Raw genomic sequence first — 21,765 nt, 5'->3', positions numbered from 1 at the left:
CATAGTCAGGGAATATTTCTCCAAAGGGGGAACAAACAAATCCAGATGCCTCTGGGTGACAAAAGCAACAGAAGTTTTTTTTAAAAAAGTGTGCTTATGACAGGTTTCTGGAAGTAAACACAGTTGAAAACAAAGCTGGACACAGAAGGTTCAGAGATAAATGAAAAAGAAAATACTAGAAGCAAAATAAAAACATAGACAGATCTCATGAAAAAGAAATCCCAGTGCACATCAACAGTGGAAGGTTAGCAAAAGGATTACAGCCAATTAGGGACCAGAAAGGGGATTTCTTCGTGAAGGCAAGGGGCCTGGCTGAGGTTTCAATGTTGCCTTTAGCAGTTAAGCAGGTTCTGTCAAGGCCATAGCAACAGAAGAGGAAACTCAGTCACTGGAAGGGTTTAAGATAAAAAGTAGGTAATTGGCTAACCAGTGCATTTAAAGATGAAGGACCAGGTCTGGCTGAGCTGCATCCAAGAATATTGAAGGAAGTAAGATGAGAATTGTTTTCAGTGTAAAGTATTTCAGTCTTCCTTGGAATTGGGCTAGGTACCAGTGGATTGGAGATTGGAAAATGTGGACTGATTAAGAAAAGTCAGCATGGATTTGTTAAGGGAAAATCATGTCTAACTTGCAGGAGTTTTTTGAAGATATAACAAAGAGGGATGATGAGGGGATTGTGCCAATGTGATATACATGGATTTCTAGAAGACATTTGATACATTTTCCCAAATTATACTGATTATACAGACATGTTCTGCATAATTATGTGCCCATGTTCTGTATAATTATGTGCCTATGTTGTGTATAATTGTGTGCCCATGTTCTGTATGATTACGTGCCCATGTTCTGTATGATTATGTGCCTATGTTGTGTATAATTATGCGCCCATTCACTTAACATTTGTTGTCTCCCTTTGTCCTCTCCATAACTTACTTTCCTGCCTATCTTTGTATTATCAGCAAATGGAGCAATTGTACCTTCTGTCCCCTCAATGACCCATTTATGCCTATTCTCTGCTTCCTGTTCGTCAGGCAATCTTCTATCTATTCCAATACATAAGCACTATACCATGAGCTTTTATTTTCTGCAATGACCTTTTTGTGTGGTGACATTATGTGCTTTTCACTGTACTCCTGTAATTGAGTGCAAGTGACAACAAAGCCTCAATCTAAAATCTAAACTATGTGGCGCCTTATCAAATGTCTTCTTGAAATCTAAATTAAGCACATCCACTAGTTCCCCTTTACCCACTGCACATTACTTTCTAGAAGAACTCCAACTAAGTGATACATGAAAAATCTTTTTAATGCTTTCCCTCTGACAGATGTTAAACTAACTGGACCGTAGTTTCCTGCTATCTGTCTCTCATTTTGAACAATGGAATTACATTAATTATTTTCCAATTAAAATAGATTCTTCCTGAACTTATGGAGTTTTGGAAAATTAGAATCAAATCATCAAATTAGTCACTGACCACTTCTTTTAAGATCCTTGGATGAGGTCCATCAGACTCAGCTCACAGCTCAGTGTTACTTTTCTGATAGTGGTCATTGACTTGAGCGTATCCCTCCTGTCTATTTCTCATTTACAGAACATCACTTGTATACTCTGTAGTGAAGATTGATGCAAAATACCAGATTAGTTGAATCCCTCTTCCCAGTTGTCATTCTATTGATTCCTTTCCAGCTTCTTTCTCGGGTCATCACATACTTCCCAAAGTGTGTTGAGCACAAAAATCCAAGACCTAAACAATGATTTGCACCAATTTGTGTGCACCATGCTCCGATTATAAACAAGAATTCTAGATGCCTTGTGGCATTATTCTCAACTGATGCCATCACCATCGGTGATTTGGGGATGTACAGCCAGTTCTCTCGGTTCTTGCACCAGTTTTAAAGTTGTACCATTGAGTTTATCCTCTATCTCTTCACTCTCCCTTTCAAAATGCATCAATGCTTAATGTTGTTATGTGTTTTTCATCTTCACTTAATTCATGGAAACCCATTTCAGTTATTTATTGTCATTTCATTCCATGTTTTAATGAACAGGGCACGAAGATGGCCAAATATTTTGAGACCTTAGTTCGAAGTGATTCCAATTTTGAAGTCCCAGCAAAAAGGCACCTTGGACTAGTGACCTTCCGGTTGAAGGTGAGGAAAAATGGGATGTGGGAATTGCTGGCTGGGCTAACATTAACTGCCTATTTCTCAACTGCTCTTGAGAAGATGAGCTGCCTTCTTGAACCTCTATAGCCTTTGTTGCGAAGGTAGAGCCACAATGCTAATTGGGAGGGAGTGCGAGGTTTTGACCCAGTGACACTGAAGGAACATTGAAACACTTGCTGGAGGAGGTGGTGTCCCATGTATCTGTTGCCCTTGTCCTTTTTGATGGATATGGCCGTTGGTCTTAAAGGTGCTGTGCAAGGAGCCTTGATAAATTTCTGCAGTTTGACTTGTAGATGGTGCAGGTGGAAGTGGGGACTGCAGATGCTGGAGATTAGAGTGGTGCTGGAAAAGCACAGCAGGTCAGGCAGCATCCGAGGAGCAGAAAAATTGACGTTTCGGGCAAAAGTCTTTCATCAGGAATGAGGAATCCTGATGAAGGGCTTTTGACCGAAATGTCCATTTTCCTGCTCCTCAGATGCTGTCTGACCTGATGTGCTTTTCCAGCACCACTCTAATCTTGTAGATGGTGCACATAGCTGCTACTGAGCATGTGAAGGGAGTGGATGCTTGTGGATGTTGGCAAACAAGCGGCTGCTTGGTCCTGATTGTGTCAAGCTTCTTAAGTGTTGTTGGAGCTGCACCCATCCAGGGCAAGTGGGGAGTATCCCATCATATTCCTGATTTGTGTCTTGTCAATGGCCAACAGGATTTGGGGAGGGTTTAGGGTAATTTATTTACCACAGAGTTCCCAGTCTCTGAACTGCTTTTGCAGCCAGAGTATTTATATGGCTAGTTCAGTTCAGTTTCTGGTCAACAATAACCCCCCATAATGTTCATGGTGGAGAATTCAACAGTGGCTATGCCATTGAATGTCAAGGGACGTTGGTTAGGTTCTGTTTTGTTGGAGATGGTCATTGTGTGGCATGAATGTCACTAGTCACTTGTGAGCCCAAGCCTGGATAGTGAAGTCTCACTGCATTTGAATACGGGCTGCTTCAGTATCTGAAGAATCATGAATGATGCTGAGCATTTTGCATCATTCCCATGTCTGATGTTATGATGGCGGAACGGTCATTAATGAAGCAGCTCAATATGGTTGGTTCTTGGTAAATGATGTGTGACTATTCATTACGGATTGTCCATAGTTTTGATTGGTTTAGTTTCCTAGATTGGAGCTGGGAATCTGTTTGAGACTGTTCCTTGGGACTATGGGTTTGGAGGAGATATAGAGAAGGAATTAACTTACAGTTAAAATGTTTTATAAATGAGCAGGAAGGTTGAGAGTGCAGCTAAAGCTTACAGATTCACATTGTGACAAAAATTCAATTGTAACGTTGCAGTTTTATCAAACTAAACAGGGACCAAACAGACTGACGGAAGAGCTCCTGACAGAACTCAACCAATCAGGGACTATCTACCTGGTGCCTGCCACCATCTCCAAGAAGTTCATCATTCGATTTGCTGTCACTTCCCCATTCACAATCAGAGATGACATCCTGCATGATTGGAACATAATCCAGCAAAATGCAATCAAAGTTCTATTGAAGCACTCCAAACCTGCAAACCTTGAACAGGAGACAGGAGAGTGAGCCACAGGAAGTCCAGTCAAGGTGTAAGAATTATGATGTTGTAGTTCTGGTTCTCTGAACATAGTCAAAACCCGCAGTGTTCACCAGCTGAATCCATGCTCACTCCCAGCCTCCCAGGTGAGCTTGGTATTCAACAGGATGTTTTAACCATGGAGATCTAGCGGATCCTTTTGAAGACACTTTCAGTGTGGAAGCTATGAAACCTAGAGCTAAATCCACCTCTTCCTCAATGCTGCATGGCCATCTCACAATGCCAGAGAAACAGGAAGCTCACAAGAAGCAGCAGTCCTGAACCCATTTCTGACATTGTGACGTGAATGCCCTACTGGCAGCAGAGAAAGAAAAATCAGTCAGCTCTCAAATCCTAGAAAAGTGAAACTGAGAAATAAGATCTAGAAAATGCCTGCCCAAGATTTCCTTGCTTTGCTGTTATGTGTAATTCATTAAAGTTATGGCTTTGTTTCCTCATCTTGCAGCCTCCAATGATTTGATTATTTCTCTCAATCAGAGGGAAAACATGGAATTATTGAGTTCTGATCTCTGTCTGTTTCATAATCAGATTCTAATTAATTGATTCTCATTTCTTCCCAGTGCTGTACCCTTTAATTAATAAATAAAAACACTGCATTTATTTTCAGCTTAAATTCAGTTAAATACAGCTATGTGATTTTAAACATGAGAATTCAATTTCAGTTAACTGAAATCATTAAACACATCTAACAAGAAACATAAAATGGGTTTAAACAAGAAAAAAAGAAAATCCAGTTAGTGCTGAGAATTTCTATTGGGGAAGATGGAGATGGGGGAGAGGGGTCGATGACGAGGGCAGTGGGATAGAATCTCTTCTGTGAATCGCACTTAGAGGAGAATCTCATTGTGAATCTGCATTGCTGCATCTCCTTTATCCAAGAAAAAGATGCCACAAGGTATTATGGGAGTAAATCTCACTCTGAGTTTCACATGAGCCTAGAGAACTAATAGCAGAGACCAGTCCCTCTTCCCTAGTTAAACGACTTCACCAATTCCTGCTCATTCTCGGGACTCACTTTGCAACTCACCCCGCAACGCTCCAGTGTCATGAACAAGACTTGAACCTCAGCCAACGGAACTGAGATTCCTGGGGAACTAGATTTATATCTCCGTGGCCACAGGCCAGTTCCTAGCAGCCACCCGTAGTGACCAAGCCTCTTCTCATCTCAGTGAGCACAGTCCCACAATAGAATTAGCAGCTAAGGTTGGCTTCTCTTTATCAAGATTAGAGTGGTGCTGGAAAAGCACAACAGGTCAGGCAGCATCCGAGCAGCAGGAAAAATTAATGTTTCAGGCAAAAGCCCTTCATCAGGAATGAAGTTGGGAGCCTCGGGGGGGGGGCGCAGTGGCGGCAGTATATCAACACATTGACCTGGACCAATGTATTGGCCACTGCAGCGGACAGCTGGAACTGACAACCGGAAGCGGCAGAGACAGGCCACTACAAATGCTGGAGGAAACAGCACAGAAACGCTTCACAGGAGGCTCCCAAGCACTGAGGATGTCACCTAGACAGGGGACCAAATGTTTGCAAGACAAATTCCCAGCTCGGCGAACAGAACCACAACAACGAGCACCCGAGCTACAAATCTTCTCCCAAACTTTGAACAAAAATAGTGGCATGACCAAATGACATTTTTGAATAACAAATTGCACTTCTCCAAATCTGTTCTAGTAAACACTTGGCAATCATTTCCTACACATTAATCAAATTTCAGGAAGTCAAATTGTAAAATGGGTTGTACAGAATGCAGCAATTTACAAGGTGATGATTTCACTCTCAGCGGGGTGGCTCGATGGTTAGCACTGCTGCCTCACAGCACCAGGGGCCCAGGTTCGACTCCCACCTCGGGCGACTGTCTGTGTGGAGTTTGCACGTTCCCCAGTGTCTGGGTGGGTTTCCTCCGGGTGCTCCAGTTTCCTCCCACAATCCAAAGATATGTAGGTTAGGTGAATTGGCCCTGCTAAATTGCCCATAGTGTTCAGGGATGTATAGGTTAGGTGCATAAATCAGGGATAAATGTAGAGTAATAGGGGTAGGGGAATGAAGCTGGTGGGATACTCTTTGGAGAGTCAGTGTGGAGCTGTCAGGCTGAAGGGCCTGTTTCCATACTGTAGGGATTCTAAGAACTATAACCCAGCACTGTGCTACATGAGGGAACCTCAGTCGAGATCAACAGGCTCGAGTTGGAGCGTGAAGGCAGAACCCACTCTGCTGTAATTCTGAGGAGGGAGTGATGCCACAAAGTGACAGTAACCCTGGCACATTTGTCCAAAAGTGATGCTTTGATGCCATTGGAGGAAGTTTGGTCACAGCTGGAGTCTGCTTCTGGGAGCCTAAATGGAAGATCAAATGCAGTCAGCCACCCAATCCACTAATTATGGTTTCAACAGCAGAAGGGGACTTCTATGGTAGTGTCCCTATGTCTGAGCCAGGAGGACTGGGTTCAAGACCCACTGACTCCTGAGGTGTGTAATAACTTTTCTGAACAGGGTAAGAAAAATTCCTCCTTTAGAGCAGAAAGACATGTGCAGTCACCAAAGCACAGGACAATTTTCCAAAATTCCTGCCTAAGTACAATCTGAGTCGAGGGAATAAGTACGTCCCAGTCAGAATGCAGCAAAGATTCTGGAAATGAAAAGGAGAGCATTCCAAACACATCTAAAGTTAAATGTTTGGTCGACGACATGGTAATATCACCTGACTCAAAGACAACATTCCATTTATCAAAATCCTTTATTTTCTATGACACCACCCTATCATCTATTCAGACCATAATCAAAGGTTTTAGGAGCAGAAATAGACCATTCAGCCCATCATGTCACTTCTGCCATTTGATCATGGCAGGTACATTTCTCAAGCTCATTCTTGTGACTTCTCCCTATCACCCTTGATCCCCTGACGAATCAAAAACTTGACTATTTTTGTCTTAAGGACGCTTAGCAACTTGGCTTCCACAGCTCACTGTGACACTGGTTTCCACAGATTCACCACACTCTGGCTGAAGAAATTTCTCCTCACCTCAGTTGGAAAGGATCATCCCTTCACCCAGAGGCTGTGCCTTGGGGTCAGAGTCTCTCTGACTCGTGGAAATATAATCGAGTCCACTTTATATAAATGATTTGGATGTGAATATAGGAGGTATGGTTAGTAAGTTTGCAGATGACACCAGAATTGGAGGTGTTGTGGACAGCAGAGGTTACCTCAGAGTATAACAAAATCTTGATCAGATGAGCCAATGGAATGGGGGGTGGGGGGGGGGGGGGGGCAGATGGAGTTTAATTTAGATAAATGTGAGGTGCTGCAGTTTGGAAAAGCAAACCAGAGCAGGATTTATATACTTAATGGTAAGGTCCTAGGGAGTGTTGCTGAACAAAGAGACCTTGGAGTGCAGGTTCATGGTTCCTTACAAGAGGAATCGCAGGAAGACAGGGTACTGAAGAAGGCATTTGGTAAGCTTGCCTTTATTGGCCAGTGTATTGGGTACAGAAGTTGGGAGGACATGTTGCGGCTGTACAGGACATTGGCCACTACTGGGATGCTGCAATTCTGGTCTCCCTCCTATGGGAAGTAAGTTGTGAAACTTGAAAGAAAAGATTTACAAGGATGTTGCCAGGGTTGGAGATTTGAGCTATTGGGAGACACTGAAAAGTCTGGGGCTACTTTCCCAGGAATTTTGGGGGCTGAGGGATGACCTTATAGATGGTTTATAAAATTACAAGAGGCATGGGTAGGATAAACAGACAAAAGTATTTTCCCTGGACTGGAGAAGTCCAAAGCTGGAGGTCATAGGTTTAGGGTGAAAGAGGGAAAAAAAATTAAAAGGGACCTAAGGGCTACTTTTTCACACAGAGGGTGGTGTATGTATGGAATGAGCTGCCAGAGGAAGTGGTGGAGGCTGGTACAATGACAGCATTTAAAAGGCATCTGGATGGGTATATGAATAGGACGGGTTTGGAGGGATATTGGCCAGGTGCTGGCAAATGGACTAGATTAGGATGGGATATGTGATCGGCATGGAGGATTTGGACCGAAGGGTCTGTTTCCGTGCTGTACACCTCTATGACTCTCTCCAAGCTTCTCAGTAGCCTGTAAGTTTCTATGAGACACCCCCTAATCTTTCTAATCATTAGCGCGGATGAAATGATCTCAGTCCGAGCCCAGAGTGCGGTTCGACAATCGGTAATTTATTAAAGTGTTTAACGCCGGCGGAGACCAACCGAGGTCCGAATCTCGATCGCTCTCCTGTTCCCCATGCGATGTTCCAAGTTATATACTTCATGAGTCAGGATGTAGGAGATTGGGTATGAATGAGTGTGAATGGTGGTAATCATGGCTGGAGTATGTGTGAATGTCAAGCTTCCTGCCGTCTTCGGAGAGTCGGCAGCGTACACAAAAGGTGTGCTGTTTATCTTTACGTAAATGGGTCCGGGTGCTATCTGCTTGTCTCTCCGTGACAGCTGGAGGCTAGCACCCCCCTTTGTTACTTCCAAAGTGTCTGTTAGATTCATCCTGTTCGTTTGGTGTTTGCCTTTTGTGTCGGACTGTTTTGCATGATCAGGTTATGGGTGTGTGTCAGTTGGAACCTTGACGAGATTATAAAGTGGGTTGCGATCTGTGAGTCATGACCATTGCCTGGAGTCCTGACTAGTGTCTGGTCCGGTGTGTATTCGGATCTGTCTTTGGGCCCCCTTCTCCCGATCATGTGGTCAGGCTGGCAGCTGCTGTTTTAGAATGAATACTGTTTGCTTTAAAATGGATACTGCTGGCTCTCCCAATGCGGGCCTTGCTCCATGGTAAACACGGGGCGGTTTATCACTCCCCTTCAGTCCCCCCTTTCGGCAAGGGGTTGGCCACGTCCACACCCTCGAAGCCGACATCTTAAAAGCTGTTACCCCGCCCGGTACATTCCGCCGGCCGTCATGCTGCAGTCATGGGGCCTTTGGACAGTCCTGGGAGATGGTTACATTAGTTCGAGCCCCGTGAGCTCGTGGTATCTGATTACTCACCAGGAGTCCATGGCGTGGAGCATGGCCTTTCTGGCCTTTCGTTTCTTATGTTGGCGGCATGAGTGACATGCCACCAGGAGCCAGGCCAGAGCTAGCAGTAACTGTACCCCCACGGTGACATGGGAGATGATTCTGACCCAGGGGTGTATGTTGACATTCAGGCCCCAGTTCCAAACCCTCTGGGCCCAGCCCTGGGTCTGCAGAGCCGTCTCTGCATCCTCCTCTAGGTCTTTGATATGGGCTTGTAATTGATGGTATAGCTTTACTGAGTGTCCCACCCGTGTCCTAAGTTCCCGCAAGACCTCGGCCAAATGTGGGATGGGGGCTTGTTCGGGCTCCTGGTACTCCCTAAGGGTGTTCCTGAATTCGTCAGCGGCCTGTATAGACTCGGGGTCCCGACGTCGGACCTCCGAGATATGGGCTTGTCCAATCGTCACTGGGCGCTGAGGGGTAAAGCAGAACTCGTGCATTGCAGTCCGTTGAACCAGAAGGACGTTTCAAGGGTAGAAACACAATATTGTCCCCTGCCACCATACCCTGCCCTCCAGCCTCATTTGCACATCCAATGTTCACTCGTCTCTCTTTTGCCTTTTAGATATCGAAAATAACTCTTTCAATCTTTCATATTACTAGCTCGCTTGCTCTCATATTTCAATCTTCTCCCCTTTATTGCTTTTTCAATTAACATCTGCTGGTTTTTAAAGGCTTTCCAATAATCTTCACCACGTTGTTTGCTTTTTCGTTAGTTTTTATGCTGCCCCAGGCATTCTTTGTCAGCCACGGTTACCTCACCCTGCCCTTACTGTGCTGTCTGACTCCTGCCAAACCTGCTTCACCATCTTCCCTGCTAGGCTCCCCTTCCAATTAACTCTGGCCAGCTCCTCCCTTGTGTCTTTGTAGTTACCATTACTCAATTGTAATTGTAAAATGCATATCCTTGGAGATTTAATTCTCAGCCCTGCTCCCCTTGCAGCCACCGTCTCTGTGACAGCCACAACATTGTACCTGCCAATGTCAATCTGCAATACAAGCTCATTCACCTTGTTTCATATACTGTGTGTATTTAAGTACAACACCCTCAGTCCTGCATTGCCTTCTCAAAGCTGTCCTCTTATCTGCTCAGCCTGAAATTAGATTCCTGACCCTTTCCATTCTCTCTGGCCTATTATTTGTTCTGGAAATGCTAACTTCTGCTGATCCCTCTCCTCCTTTTCCATAATTTTCCATGTAACTGAACCCAGCCCACACTATTTAGTTTAAAGTCCTATCCACAGCCCTCACTATGTGATTTCCACGACTTTGATCCCAGCATGATCCATTAGAATAGTCCTCCTTTCCTGAGGACTGATGCCAAAGTCCCATCAATTGAAACCCATTTTACACCTCATTCTGAATTTGATACACTAATATGGCATTGGTCAGTTAGAGCTGGTCTCTCACTCTGAACTTGATCGCAAATGCAGAAGATTTTATTCACAACTTGCTTTGTGAAATTTATGATTTCATTTTACCCATTTCCCAGATTCTGCTAAAATCTGCAGCAAGAGCTGTGCATCTGAATCACCGTTACTGACAGTCCACTGGTTTAGTTGCTGCCAGAACACATATACAACGTTAAGACAGTGACTATAACACCCTCGAGGAGGGAACTGGAGAATAATTTGAAAATGACAGAAAAATGATTTGTGCAAACTGTCCAAGAACCTGGAATCCCAATGCCCCCCCTAATTTTGCACTCAGTAGATTCCAGAGTCATGCATGAAGCAGCTGTAATCAAACTAAGAGTCTGAACCTGTGAGGGAAAGGAGAGAAACTAGAGAAAGGGGAGGACACCCAAAACTTTCATATCTCCTTGAGGGAATGGTCGGATAGACAGCTGGTTTAAACTGGTGAATAATGACGACAGATATTGCTGCAAAGGAAATAAAGACTTAAAATGAGTAAGGATATAAAAGGCAGAGCAGTGGTCTTGTGGCTGTCAGGTGGTTAAGATTCAAATTCTCTCTGCCCTGAAAGAGCATCACAACATGCCTGCATCAGGTCATTCAGAAATACAAAACAGCAGCAAGACAGAGAGAGACACTGACAGACCAGGGAATAATTTAAACTGACAACATTGTTTGTGACGGACTATAGTGAACTCCTGATCAATGTGTTTTTCTTTCTCAATTTCCCCAACTCAACTCAGCAAGAGTCAACAAGAGGCTGGTCAATATTTAATAATTGATCAGGGGCTTTCCTTTATTGGTCAGAGTATTGAGTACAGGAGTTGGGAGGTCATGTTGTGGCTGTACAGGACATTGGTTAGGCCACTGTTGGAATATTGTGTGCAATTCTGGTGTCCTTCCTATCGGAAAGATGTTGTGAAACTTGAAAGGATTCAGAAAAGATTTCCAAGAATGTTGCCAGGGTATGAGGATTTGAGCTACAGGGAGAGGTTGAATAGGCTGGGGCTGTTTTCCCTGGAGCATTGGAGGCTGAGAGGTGACCAAAAGAGGTTTACAAAATCATGAGGGGCATGGATAGGGTAAATAGACAAGGTCTTTTCCATGAGGTGGGGGAGCCCAGAACTAAAGGGCATAGGTTTAGGGTGAAAGAGGAATAATTTAAAAAGGGACCTAATGGGCAAGTTTTTCACTCAGAGGGTGGTACGTGTATGGAATGAGCTGCCAGAGGAAGTGGTGGAGGCTGGTACAATTACAGCATTTAAGAGGCAATTGGATGGGTATATGAATAGGAAGGGTTTAGAGAGATATGGGCCAAGTGCTGGCAAATGGGATTACTTTAGGTTGGAATATCTGGTCAGCATGAATGGGTTGGACTGAAGGGTCTGTTTCCATGCTGTACACCTCTATGACTCTAGGTGTCAAGTGAAGGTAATTCTATGAATCTGTCTGTATGGCATCTCACTCACCACACCTCCCACTTACTCCCACCACCCCCTCCCCATATCTCACATTATACAGAAATAAAACATTAGAATGAAACACTTTCTCTCTAAACTTCTCAATTCTACAACAGCCAATCAAGACACTTGAGAAGGACAGGGACATTAATCACAGTTTCACTTGACCAGCAATGATGCTGTTGTAGAGTTCCTGGTGCAATGGGATGTAGGTTCCTTTCTGTTCATCAAGGACGTAGAGTGGCTCTTGGACAGTCATTGGGTTGAAACCTTCCTTCATCAGCATCACTTTATAGTATTTAAAGGTTCCCGTTGTCTCAAGTGATTTCTGCAAAATAGAATTCATCATCAGGATCTGCTTTTGAATTGATTTCTCTTGTTTCATTCTCAGAGTTGAGACTGAATCAGTTTCCAGCCCCCAGCCCCAGTGAAGTGGGGGGTCCCCAGTCCCATTGAGGGGGGTGGGGGGGAACCTGAGTCCCAGTCTCAGCCCCAGCGAGGGGGAGCCCCAGTCCTGGTGAGGGGGGTAGAATCCAGTCCCAGTGAGGGGGGGGGGGGGGGGGGAATCCAGTCCCAGTGAGGGGGGTTGAGGGGGGTTGGGGGGGGGGGGGGGGGTGGTAAATCCAGTCCCAGTGATGGGGGGGGGGGGGGGGTGGAATCCAGTCCCAGTGAGGGGGAGGGGGGGGAGTCCCAGTCCTAGTTGGGAGAGGGGGTGGTGGAGAATCCAGTCCCAGTGAGGGGGGGATCCCAGTCCCAGTGAGGGGGGGATCCCAGTCCCAGTGAGGGGGGGATCCCAGTCCCAGTGAGGGGGGGATCCCAGTCCCAGTGAGGGACAAAAACCTGACTGAAGCAGTGGGAAGGGAGACTGCAGGCTCTGAGAAGTTTATATCACAGACTGATTTGATATATATTACAGGCAGGACCTCCAGGATAGAACCTCCATCACTGAGCCCCCCAGTAAAAGATCAGAGATGTGGTGTCAGGTTATTCAGCACTAACCTGTTCTCTCACAAACCAGGGCCATGCATAACTAGGGAGTTGAGCTCTCAGATATTCATACAGTTGTTCTCCATCCAAATCCCTCCCATTCCGCAGTTGAATGGCAGCCATTCCTATCCTACCTTCATGACCTAAAAGACAGGCAGAGAGTCAAACGTAAATCTTTGGTTATTAGACCTCACCTGTAGAAACTGTAAAAGACACATTTAAGTTATTCATCGTCTACCCTGACCATGAGCTGATTGTGTTTTAAGTATGAAACTACCAGCTACATGAAAGGACAATATTGTTTTCATTTGTTGCTATGGGAAGGGGGCAAAAGGAGTGGGGGGAAGAGAAAGGGAAGGGGGGAAGAGAGAAGGAGGAGGAGGAGGGAAGAGTAGGGGAGGGAAGGGGAAGAGGCTAAAAGAGCGGAGGGTGGGGGAGGAGGGGGGTGGAGGGAAGAAAGAGGGGGATATGGGGGAGGATGGGAAGGGGGAGAAAGGGGTGAAAGTTAGTCGGGGGGGGGGGTGGGAGGTAGAACTCAGGGGACATATGAAAGCTGACAGTGTGTTTCCAGATGGTTTGCCAAAGGACAGGATGTAGACAGCAAACAGGAGGGGTATCGGGGAATGACCTGGTGGGGGGGAGCACAGTGTGGCAGCAGGAAGACAAGTCACAGAATGAGCAGCAATGGCTGTGATCACATAGACTCGCAGAGTCATAGAGATGTACAACACGGAAACAGACCCTTCGGTGCAATCCGTCCATGCCGACCAGATATCCCAACCCAATCTAGTCCAATGGCCCATATCCCTCCAAACTCTTCCTATTCATATCCCCATCCAGATGCCTTTTAAATGCTGTAATTGTACCAGCCTCCACCACTTCCTCTAGCAGCTCATTCCACACACGCACCACCCTCTGTGTGAAAATGTTGCCCTTTAGATCCCTTTTATATCTTTCCCCTCTCACCCTAAACCTATGTCCTCTAGTTCTGGACTCCCCGACCCCAGGGAACACAAAGAGTTGAGAATGGAGAGGAGTTGGAGGAGGACTGAGTGATGCCTGTGAGATAGGCTACAGAAAAGTTGGAAAGGATAAAGGAGGGAAAGTTCACCAATCATGGAAGGATATTATCTGTGACTTTGTTCAAAGTTGTTCAGTAAAGTGGCAGGAGCAGAAACCTGATTGGACTAATTCAAACATGAGAGTTTTGGGAAGGATGGGAATGGATTTGGGAGGGAGTGGCACATCTAGAAACCAGAGGGGAAAGGGAGCTTGGAGCTGGGATGTTTACAAGGACACAGAGTGGTGAAGGGTTAGTTTGTTCACAAAGTAGATGATTTCAGATATCTGTTCCACAGTATGTCTCATACCTGGAATAGTCACTCCGTAAACACAGACTTCCTGAATAAAATCCAGCACCGACAGAATATCAGCCACCTCAGTGGTGGATACATTCTCCCCTTTCCATCTAAACACAAAACCGCAATTAAAACAAACAAGTGAGTTAAAACACTCAGAGCCACAGACTCACTCAAGTTACTTTCATTCAGTTTTGACTGGGCTGCATCAACTTGCTAATGACCTCAAAACACACAAATAAACACCCTTCAACAATCCTTCCCAATCTGACCCTTGCATCATTTCGGAGTGAGAAATCCGGCATTTCCAACCTTTATCTTAGAAAAACTATTCAGTTACTGTATTTCTCTTTGGATTTTCACGTGAATCTCAAAAGCTTTACAAAGCAACACACTTCCAGGTGTCAGGAATTAGGGTCAGAGATTGCATTTCCCAAAATGGGAAATCCTAATAACTGAACATACAGTCTCACATTCCCGATGGGAAACAGGACAGGGAAGCACCATATATTATCCGAGATAAAACGGAGTTCCCTCAAAAATGATAGAAAATCCTCCCCTTTCTACCTAGGTATTAAAAGGACACAGTCTGTGCGAATGAAACACTCACTATCAGAAACAGATCCTTGTAGACACTTTAGTTTTATCTATCTAACAACTTGAACAATCGTAAGACATCAGTGTAGTGGGGTAAAGTTCTTGTTTCCAAGCTGTTCATGCACTGGACTCACTTTGATCGTTAGGGATTTGGGGTATATACTAAATTTCACTTTCAAAGGAAAGTTTTAAAATAATTACAATTCCATTGATGAATATTTGAAGCAGAGGATCTGGAAGATATAGAAAATGCAGGTCATCAGTTTGGGTCAAAGCCCTATGTGCCTCTGACCTGAATGTGTCTCCAATTCTGTCTTTGAAGTAGATGAAATTGTCATTGTCAAGCATCATGAGGTCTCCACTGTTGAAGTAAAGGTCTCCTTTGCAGAACACATCTCTCAGACGCTTCTGATTGCTTAGGGCGTTATTCCCTGCATACCCAGTGAACGGGGATTTGGATGTAATTTTCGCGATGAGAAGTCCAGTCTCTCCTGCCGAGACACAAATGTCAAAAAAGCTCTGCGATGTTCCCTGAGTTATTAATATCATAACATTACAACCTTTCAGTATAATTCAAAACCTCTAGCACAACACATAAACTTGCAGCGATTTTTAAAACAACAAATGATGTAAAAATAAAATCATAAAGCAAAACTAAGTTGGAAACACAAACTCCTGGAAAGGGAGAGAGCTCTGGAAGAGTCGCATTCATGAGATCAGATCAGAGGGAGGGCAACCTGCGACCAAAACTTGCCTTTTGTCTTCACACACATTGAAAGACTTCCCGTGAAATGATCAGCATTTTATGTTTAACTTATTTCTAAATTACAAAATGTATTGTTATAAAGTAATTCCACAGATGATCTGGCAAAAAGCAACATGAAATCTTGTAGAAAATTTGTCATAGAGGGATTCTAATTACAAAACAGATTTGGTCAAAAGAAACAATGTAATTCAACGTTACCATTTTCTGATTACATTTTGTGTCTTCTACCTATCTTGGAAAGAAACATTCACAATGTTTGGCAATAAGGACCTTGCGTAGGAGTCAGGCTGGTATTCAGAGTACCTTTAGCAGTATTTATTAAAGGCCAGTGTATAAAAACTGTAAAACCATTGAAATTGTTAGGAAATATTACTTTCTCACTTTCAGTACATCAGACCAACTACTCTTCATTCTCCAGGCTCTCAGTCTCTCAGAATCTAAAAAAGAAGTGTTAATAGGATGTGGATGTCACCAACGGGGCCAATAGCCAGAGTCCCTGAAGGAGGTGGTGGGGAGGTGATTTCTTTAACAGCTGCAGCCCATGTGCTACGGGTAGGCCCAGTGAGGAGGGAATTCCAGGTAGGCTACAGGTAGGCCCAGTGAGGAGGGAATTCCAGGTAGGCTACAGGTAGGCCCAGTAAGGAGGGAATTTCAGGATTCTAATCCAGTTATGTTGAAAGAAACTGGGATAATTCAGAAGTCAGGATGGTGTGTGGCTTGAAGTGGAACCTGCAGATTGTGGTGGTCCTGTTTATCTGCTGCCTGACTCCTTAAAAGTTGGCAGAGGTTTCATATTGTACCCATCGAGGGAGCCTTGGTGAATGTCTGCAGTACATCTTGTAGATGGACACACTGTTGCTACTGAGCAACAATGATTTGAATCTCATGCAGATGTTAATTTCCAACTGAACAAGATTTAACCAGAAGAATTTTGTTACTATTTGTTCAGTTTTCCCAGACATAGAGACAGGTTCTTATCAATTAAACTTGAAGCTCTGTGTGGAGGGAGGAAGATTACAGAGGAATATCTCACCAGCAAACCATTACCTTTAGCAACTTCAATGCAATGACCATTGGCATCTCGTACAGGTGCTTCCCGGTCAACATCATATTTAATCAGGCGAAATGGCATGAACATCTGAGGAGAAAACCCCAGTGGATTGGCTTAGTGTCAAGGCCACAGGATCACATTCATGTTACAGGATCACATTCATGTTACAGTATTTGAATGCAGGATGGAGCAACTAAAGAGATAAATTCTTAAAAATGAGGAACCAAAGACACAATAGATCAGTCCTTACAAACAGTGGAATTAGGAAAACTTCATTTCAAAATGGTCAATGGGGGCAGAATGCAGAAGTCTTGACCCAGCAGATCTCACTTTTCTCTGGTGGTGGTGGGATCAACAGCAAGTATTCCAGATGCTGGGGATATTAAATAAATGCAGAAAATCTCAGAAATACTCAGTGAATCAGGCAGCATCCATGGATAGAGAAAGAAAGTTATTGTTTCAGGTCAATGACCTTCAATCAGAAGCTGGACAGCTTGTACTCAGTTCCTGGTGACCACGCCCATCCAGCACTAAAGGCCCTTTAGCTAATATAAAACGGCCAATCGCTGTTTCTGAGCCCATACTGATGGCTAGTGCGGGGAAATGATCTGCTGGAGAAAGTTGGAGCTGTTATTGTTTAGTATTTCTGACAAAGTGGAACTGTGCCTTTTAGCTCCTGGTCAGCTTGGTGGAGGGAGGGGGCATCAAGTCAAAACGTGTGGTGCTGGAAAAGCACAGCAGTCAAGCAGCTCTTCATCAGGAATGAGGGGATGGGGGCATTGATCTTGTAGCTGCCCCTGAAGCGCAACAGATTTCTTACATCTTGGTAGTCTCAAAAAGCAGTGAAAATTTTACAACAGAATTGGTGGTTTTACAAAACAAATTAACATTTCCCTCACATGAAGGATTACACAATCCAGAAAAAAGTTAAAAATCACACAACACCAGGTTACAGTCCAACAGGTTTATTTGGAAGCATTAGCTTTCAGACTGCTGCTCCTTCATCAATTAAACCTGTTGGACTATAACCTGGTGTTGTGTGATTTTTAACTGTGTACACCCCAGTCCAACCCCGGCTCCTCCACATTGTGATGACCCAGAACAGCGACCCACATTGACCCACTGGCTTATCCACACTCCCATCATACTATGCTGCACCCCTCCTCCCTCCCTCTTTGGTTCCCCTCTTCACCCACAAAACACAAACACATGGAGGCAGCAGGACTTTAGACTTTGGACATGAATCCTGGAGAGCTTGTGTCATAAAATCAAGATTGTTTAGGACAAAGGTCAGACTTCTGTAGAATATCGGTGAATTATTAACTGGAACTTATCATTGGATCAACATCCCTCATAAACACAATGTACAGTAACCACAAAAACCAGTCTAATTCTTCAGCATCCAATCACAATGGCTTTTACTAAAATTTGGGAGGATAATCAAAACTCCAACATAAAGAGTCAATACAGGAATTTGAAGAATGGGTTTGTATGAAGAACCATAAAGAATAAAATTGTTGATAATGTCAGATGAATTTGGTATGGTTTTTAAAGGGATAACTTTTTTTAGGAGGCCAAATTCCAAGGCAACGGCCCACGCTGTCAATCAGGAAGTTACTGATGTTCCAGTTCAAGAAAACTGTTTAAAATATTGCTCATGGCATGGTCAGAAATTGTTACCCATCCTTCATCAGATAAAGCCCTTCACCCCCAGGGATCAACTTAAAATTTCAGTCTACTCTTCCTAGAAGCTTCTATTTAGTGACACCCATTACTTATTGTCCTCCTCCAATCAACATTTCCTTTTGCAATCTGCTCTTGAACGCAGGCAATTCCTAAAACAGTTCCAGCAGTATATAATTTCATACCCAATTAAATGCAATTAACATTTGACACTAGGTACAAGGCATAATCTTTTCCATCACAAATAAAAATCTTATTCCAAAAAGATAAATAAATAACTGCTAAATTCCATTAAGATTTGAAAAGAACTCAAACTGCCTGATCGAAGTATCATACTGCATAATATTAATTTGCTCAGCTCTAATCACCAAAACCTGGCCTTTGAAAAGTGAGGGCCCACAGCTCAACATGGTCTGTCACTGAGAAACACAGAGGTTCACTGTGACAAATGGAAATATCACATGGATGAAGCAGAGGATCAATCTGAGATTGAGGACCATGCAATACTGAGCAATTTGATTTGGCAAACACACAAGTCAGTGAGTGTGAAAAAGCATGATTTGTGTCAGGGTAATTGAGAGAGCGAGAGGTGGTAGCAGGTGTATAGCAGGTGCTTGCTCACATGGTGCTGGGCACCACAGCAAATTCACGATTAAAATGGATTTAAATGATTCAGGAATACAACTGTGATAAAGAACACTGCCCCAGGCCCTTGATCTGTGTCAACACTGAGTTTCTGAGTTTCTTAATCACAGCATGAGAAAAGAGACAAGATGTCAAAGCTTTTTGCCTTGCAGTCATCAGGACAAATGGAAGAATGCCAAACGTCAAAGGGAACAACAATACACAGTATTAGAGGGAAGCTTCAGATTGGTTTAACAGGTCAGCACCATATTGAGGGCCAAAGGGCCCGTACTGTGCTGTAATGTTTTATGTTCTATGTTTGTTGTTAGTACCTGTTTAAAGCCTGTGAAATAGGAATGGTGCAATTAAATTTCTCGGCCAAAGAGTACTTTACAGCACACTCTGCTCTCGATTCAATTAACGTGGGACTTGATCGAGGCAGAGTTGGTGGATGAGAATGGAAGGAGCTTTACTCTGCACCATCCCTCCAATAGTTCTCCTACCACAGGAACACAGGCAACACTGCACCATTTTCAAGTTGTGCTGATGAGGTCTGCATGAGTGACAGAAGAATGGATGCAAAACAAGGAAGGAAGAAGGTTGTCATGCGAAGACCGAGAACTCTCAAAATAATTTCTGCACAGGTGGAGGCCATTTGGTCTACTGTGTCCGGAAATGAAGAGGGGCTTAGATCCAGTGAGGTCTAGCAGAGAGTGACAGAATCATTTCACACTTCAACAGTGTAACTATAGCTGATGAAACAAGGACTGAGTTGCAGGAAATGTTCATTTTCACTATTAATTGTTTCTAATTTCTGTGTATCTATTAACCACACATTTGGATAAAAGGATAACTTGTTTTCTTACCCTGGTCAAAACGTTGATCCTCCCCGATGCACCGATTTTGCCCGTATTGTTAAAAAATCCAACATTTCCTTCTGTGGCACCATAAAACTCACAAACTTGGATATTTCCAAAACGATTTAAAAACTCTTTCCAGATATCTGGCCGTGCACCATTCCCCAAAGCCATCCTCACCTTGTGATCCTTATCGTTGCTTTTCTACAAACAAATTGCAATCATTAAAACAAGATTTTTTTTTAATTTACAAGAAAAACTAGACTTTGTATTCGAATGTGGAATTGCAAAAGCTAGGGAACTGTAACTGGCTCACCCAGAATCCAGCACCATTCAGTGAAAAGGGGAACCTGTTTGAGCCACATTCCATACACTGCGATTGTAACAGACCTGCACTGGCCATCAAAACACTTTGTGACATTGTAGGTTGTGAAAGCTGTAACATTTTGCAAGTTCCTCTTTCTAGTGCCATGATCTCCAGCAATGAGAAGTACAGGAACAATGTTATGGGAACATTTTCAAGTTTAATTTTAAGTCAGAAGCTGTCCTGACAGAAAGTCTTTTGTTCGTTTGTGTGAGTTAGGAGCCTTTGCTCTAATGAATCAGAGAGACTGCGGGCAGCAGCTTCAGGAGCATTTTCTGAGGTGGTCCATTCAGCCTGGCCAGCTATGCTATAGCCAGTACAACTCCAGGCAAATCGCCCCTGACAGCTTCCAGAAAACCTGCTTTCCATTTAGATTTTATTGTCACACGTACTCAAGCACAAGAGTACAGTGAAATGTGTGTAATGTCGCCACACACGACACCATCTTAGATACAAAGTTCCTTAGGCACAGAAACACCCAGGTACAAAGTAGTAAGAGAAACAGAGTTAAACAATTAAGGTTACCTTCATAGAATAAGTGGAATATAAAGAAACAAGGTAATAGTTAATACTAAAAGTCCTTCTTAATATAAACTAGAAAAATAGAAGATTACAATTTAATGTTCAGCAGTCTTTGATAAGCCCCCTGCCCAGCTCACTCTCCACAGCTGTTCTGCTGCTGCCACAGAGTCCAAGGGAAATGATTGAGATTTTTAGGTCTCTAAAAAAAACCTACTCTTTAGCACAATGTGGACATCACTGAGTGGTCAACATTTATCACCTGTACTCCACACACCCATCTGAGGGGGAAGCAGCAACATCTAGCCACATTAAGGACAAACTTAAATTCATCACTTTGTACTTTTTATAAAAGGCTGATTCCATTTACTTTCAGGATTGCTGCAAACTGTGAAATCCCCATGGAACATGAAACCTTTTGCTTCACTCAAACACCACCCGCTTTTGAAAAGAGGAGGAAGGAAACTCCAGGCTGGGAGCTCCTCAGGAACATACCTGCAGCTCCCAGCCACAGTGTGCTCCTCAAAGATCATAACCAGACCAGATCCTGATACATTTCCCACTTGTGCATGTCTTCACCTGACAGGATGATGCCACAGACCCTGGGAAATGTGTTAAATGCACCCAACAAATTCAATTTAAAAAGTGGATAAGTTAGATCATTAAGTTGCTGCACACTTAACTCAGACCACTGAGTATTGGAGTTGGGACATCATGTTGAGCTTGTACAGGATGTTGGTAAGGCCTTTCCTGGAATAATGTGTCAAGTTCTGGTTGCCCTGCTATAGGAAGGAAATTATTAAATTGGAGAGGGTTAGAAAAAAATTATAAGGATGTTGCCAGTACTGGAGGGTTTGAGTTATAAAGAGACGTTAGATAGGCTGTAACTTTTTTCACCGGAGTTTAGGAGGTTGAGGGAGAACATTATAGATGTTTATAAAATCATGAGGGGCACAGTTAAGGTGAATAGCAAAGGTCTTTTGCCTAGGGTGGGGGAGTTCAAAACTAGAGGGCATATTTTTAAGGTGAGAGGAGAATATTTAAAAGGGACAGGAGGATAATTCGTATGTGGAATAAACCCCCCCGAGGAAGTGGTAGATGCAGGTACAGTTACAATTTTTAAAAGACATTTGGATAGGTACATGAATAGGAAAGGTTTAAAGGGACATGGGCCAAACGCAGGTGAGTTGGACTAGTCTAGTTTGGGGAAACGTGGTCAGCGTGGACGAGTTGGACCAACAAGTCTGTTTTCCATTCTTT

General features: G+C 43.7%; 2 protein-coding genes across 3 annotated transcripts in view; one reads left to right on the top strand and one right to left on the bottom strand.

Annotated features, from left to right (window-relative positions):
* The window catches only part of hdc (histidine decarboxylase), a 32,167-nt gene extending 27,929 nt beyond the window's left edge, over positions 1-4,238 (top strand). Inside the window, exons 11-12 of the mRNA XM_072565468.1 lie at positions 2,049-2,150; positions 3,524-4,238. Coding sequence (XP_072421569.1) covers positions 2,049-2,150; positions 3,524-3,754 — 333 coding nt within the window. The 3' untranslated portion in view covers positions 3,755-4,238. The remainder of the gene's footprint in view (positions 1-2,048; positions 2,151-3,523) is intronic.
* Positions 4,239-6,502: 2,264 nt separating this feature from the next.
* Positions 6,503-21,765, bottom strand: part of LOC140469119 (long-chain fatty acid transport protein 2-like) — a 43,492-nt gene continuing 28,229 nt past the window's right edge. For both annotated transcript variants that reach the window (XM_072565417.1, XM_072565416.1), the window contains exons 5-10: positions 19,632-19,826; positions 16,455-16,545; positions 14,934-15,132; positions 14,057-14,154; positions 12,699-12,829; positions 6,503-12,027 (exon numbers count right to left, since the gene is read on the bottom strand). In XM_072565417.1, coding sequence (XP_072421518.1) covers positions 11,851-12,027; positions 12,699-12,829; positions 14,057-14,154; positions 14,934-15,132; positions 16,455-16,545; positions 19,632-19,826 — 891 coding nt within the window. In that variant the 3' untranslated portion in view covers positions 6,503-11,850. The remainder of the gene's footprint in view (positions 12,028-12,698; positions 12,830-14,056; positions 14,155-14,933; positions 15,133-16,454; positions 16,546-19,631; positions 19,827-21,765) is intronic.

The sequence above is a fragment of the Chiloscyllium punctatum genome, chromosome 48 (assembly GCF_047496795.1).
Source record: "Chiloscyllium punctatum isolate Juve2018m chromosome 48, sChiPun1.3, whole genome shotgun sequence".
Classification (NCBI taxonomy): Eukaryota; Metazoa; Chordata; class Chondrichthyes; order Orectolobiformes; family Hemiscylliidae; genus Chiloscyllium; species Chiloscyllium punctatum.
This window is presented reverse-complemented; position numbering and strand designations above follow the sequence as displayed.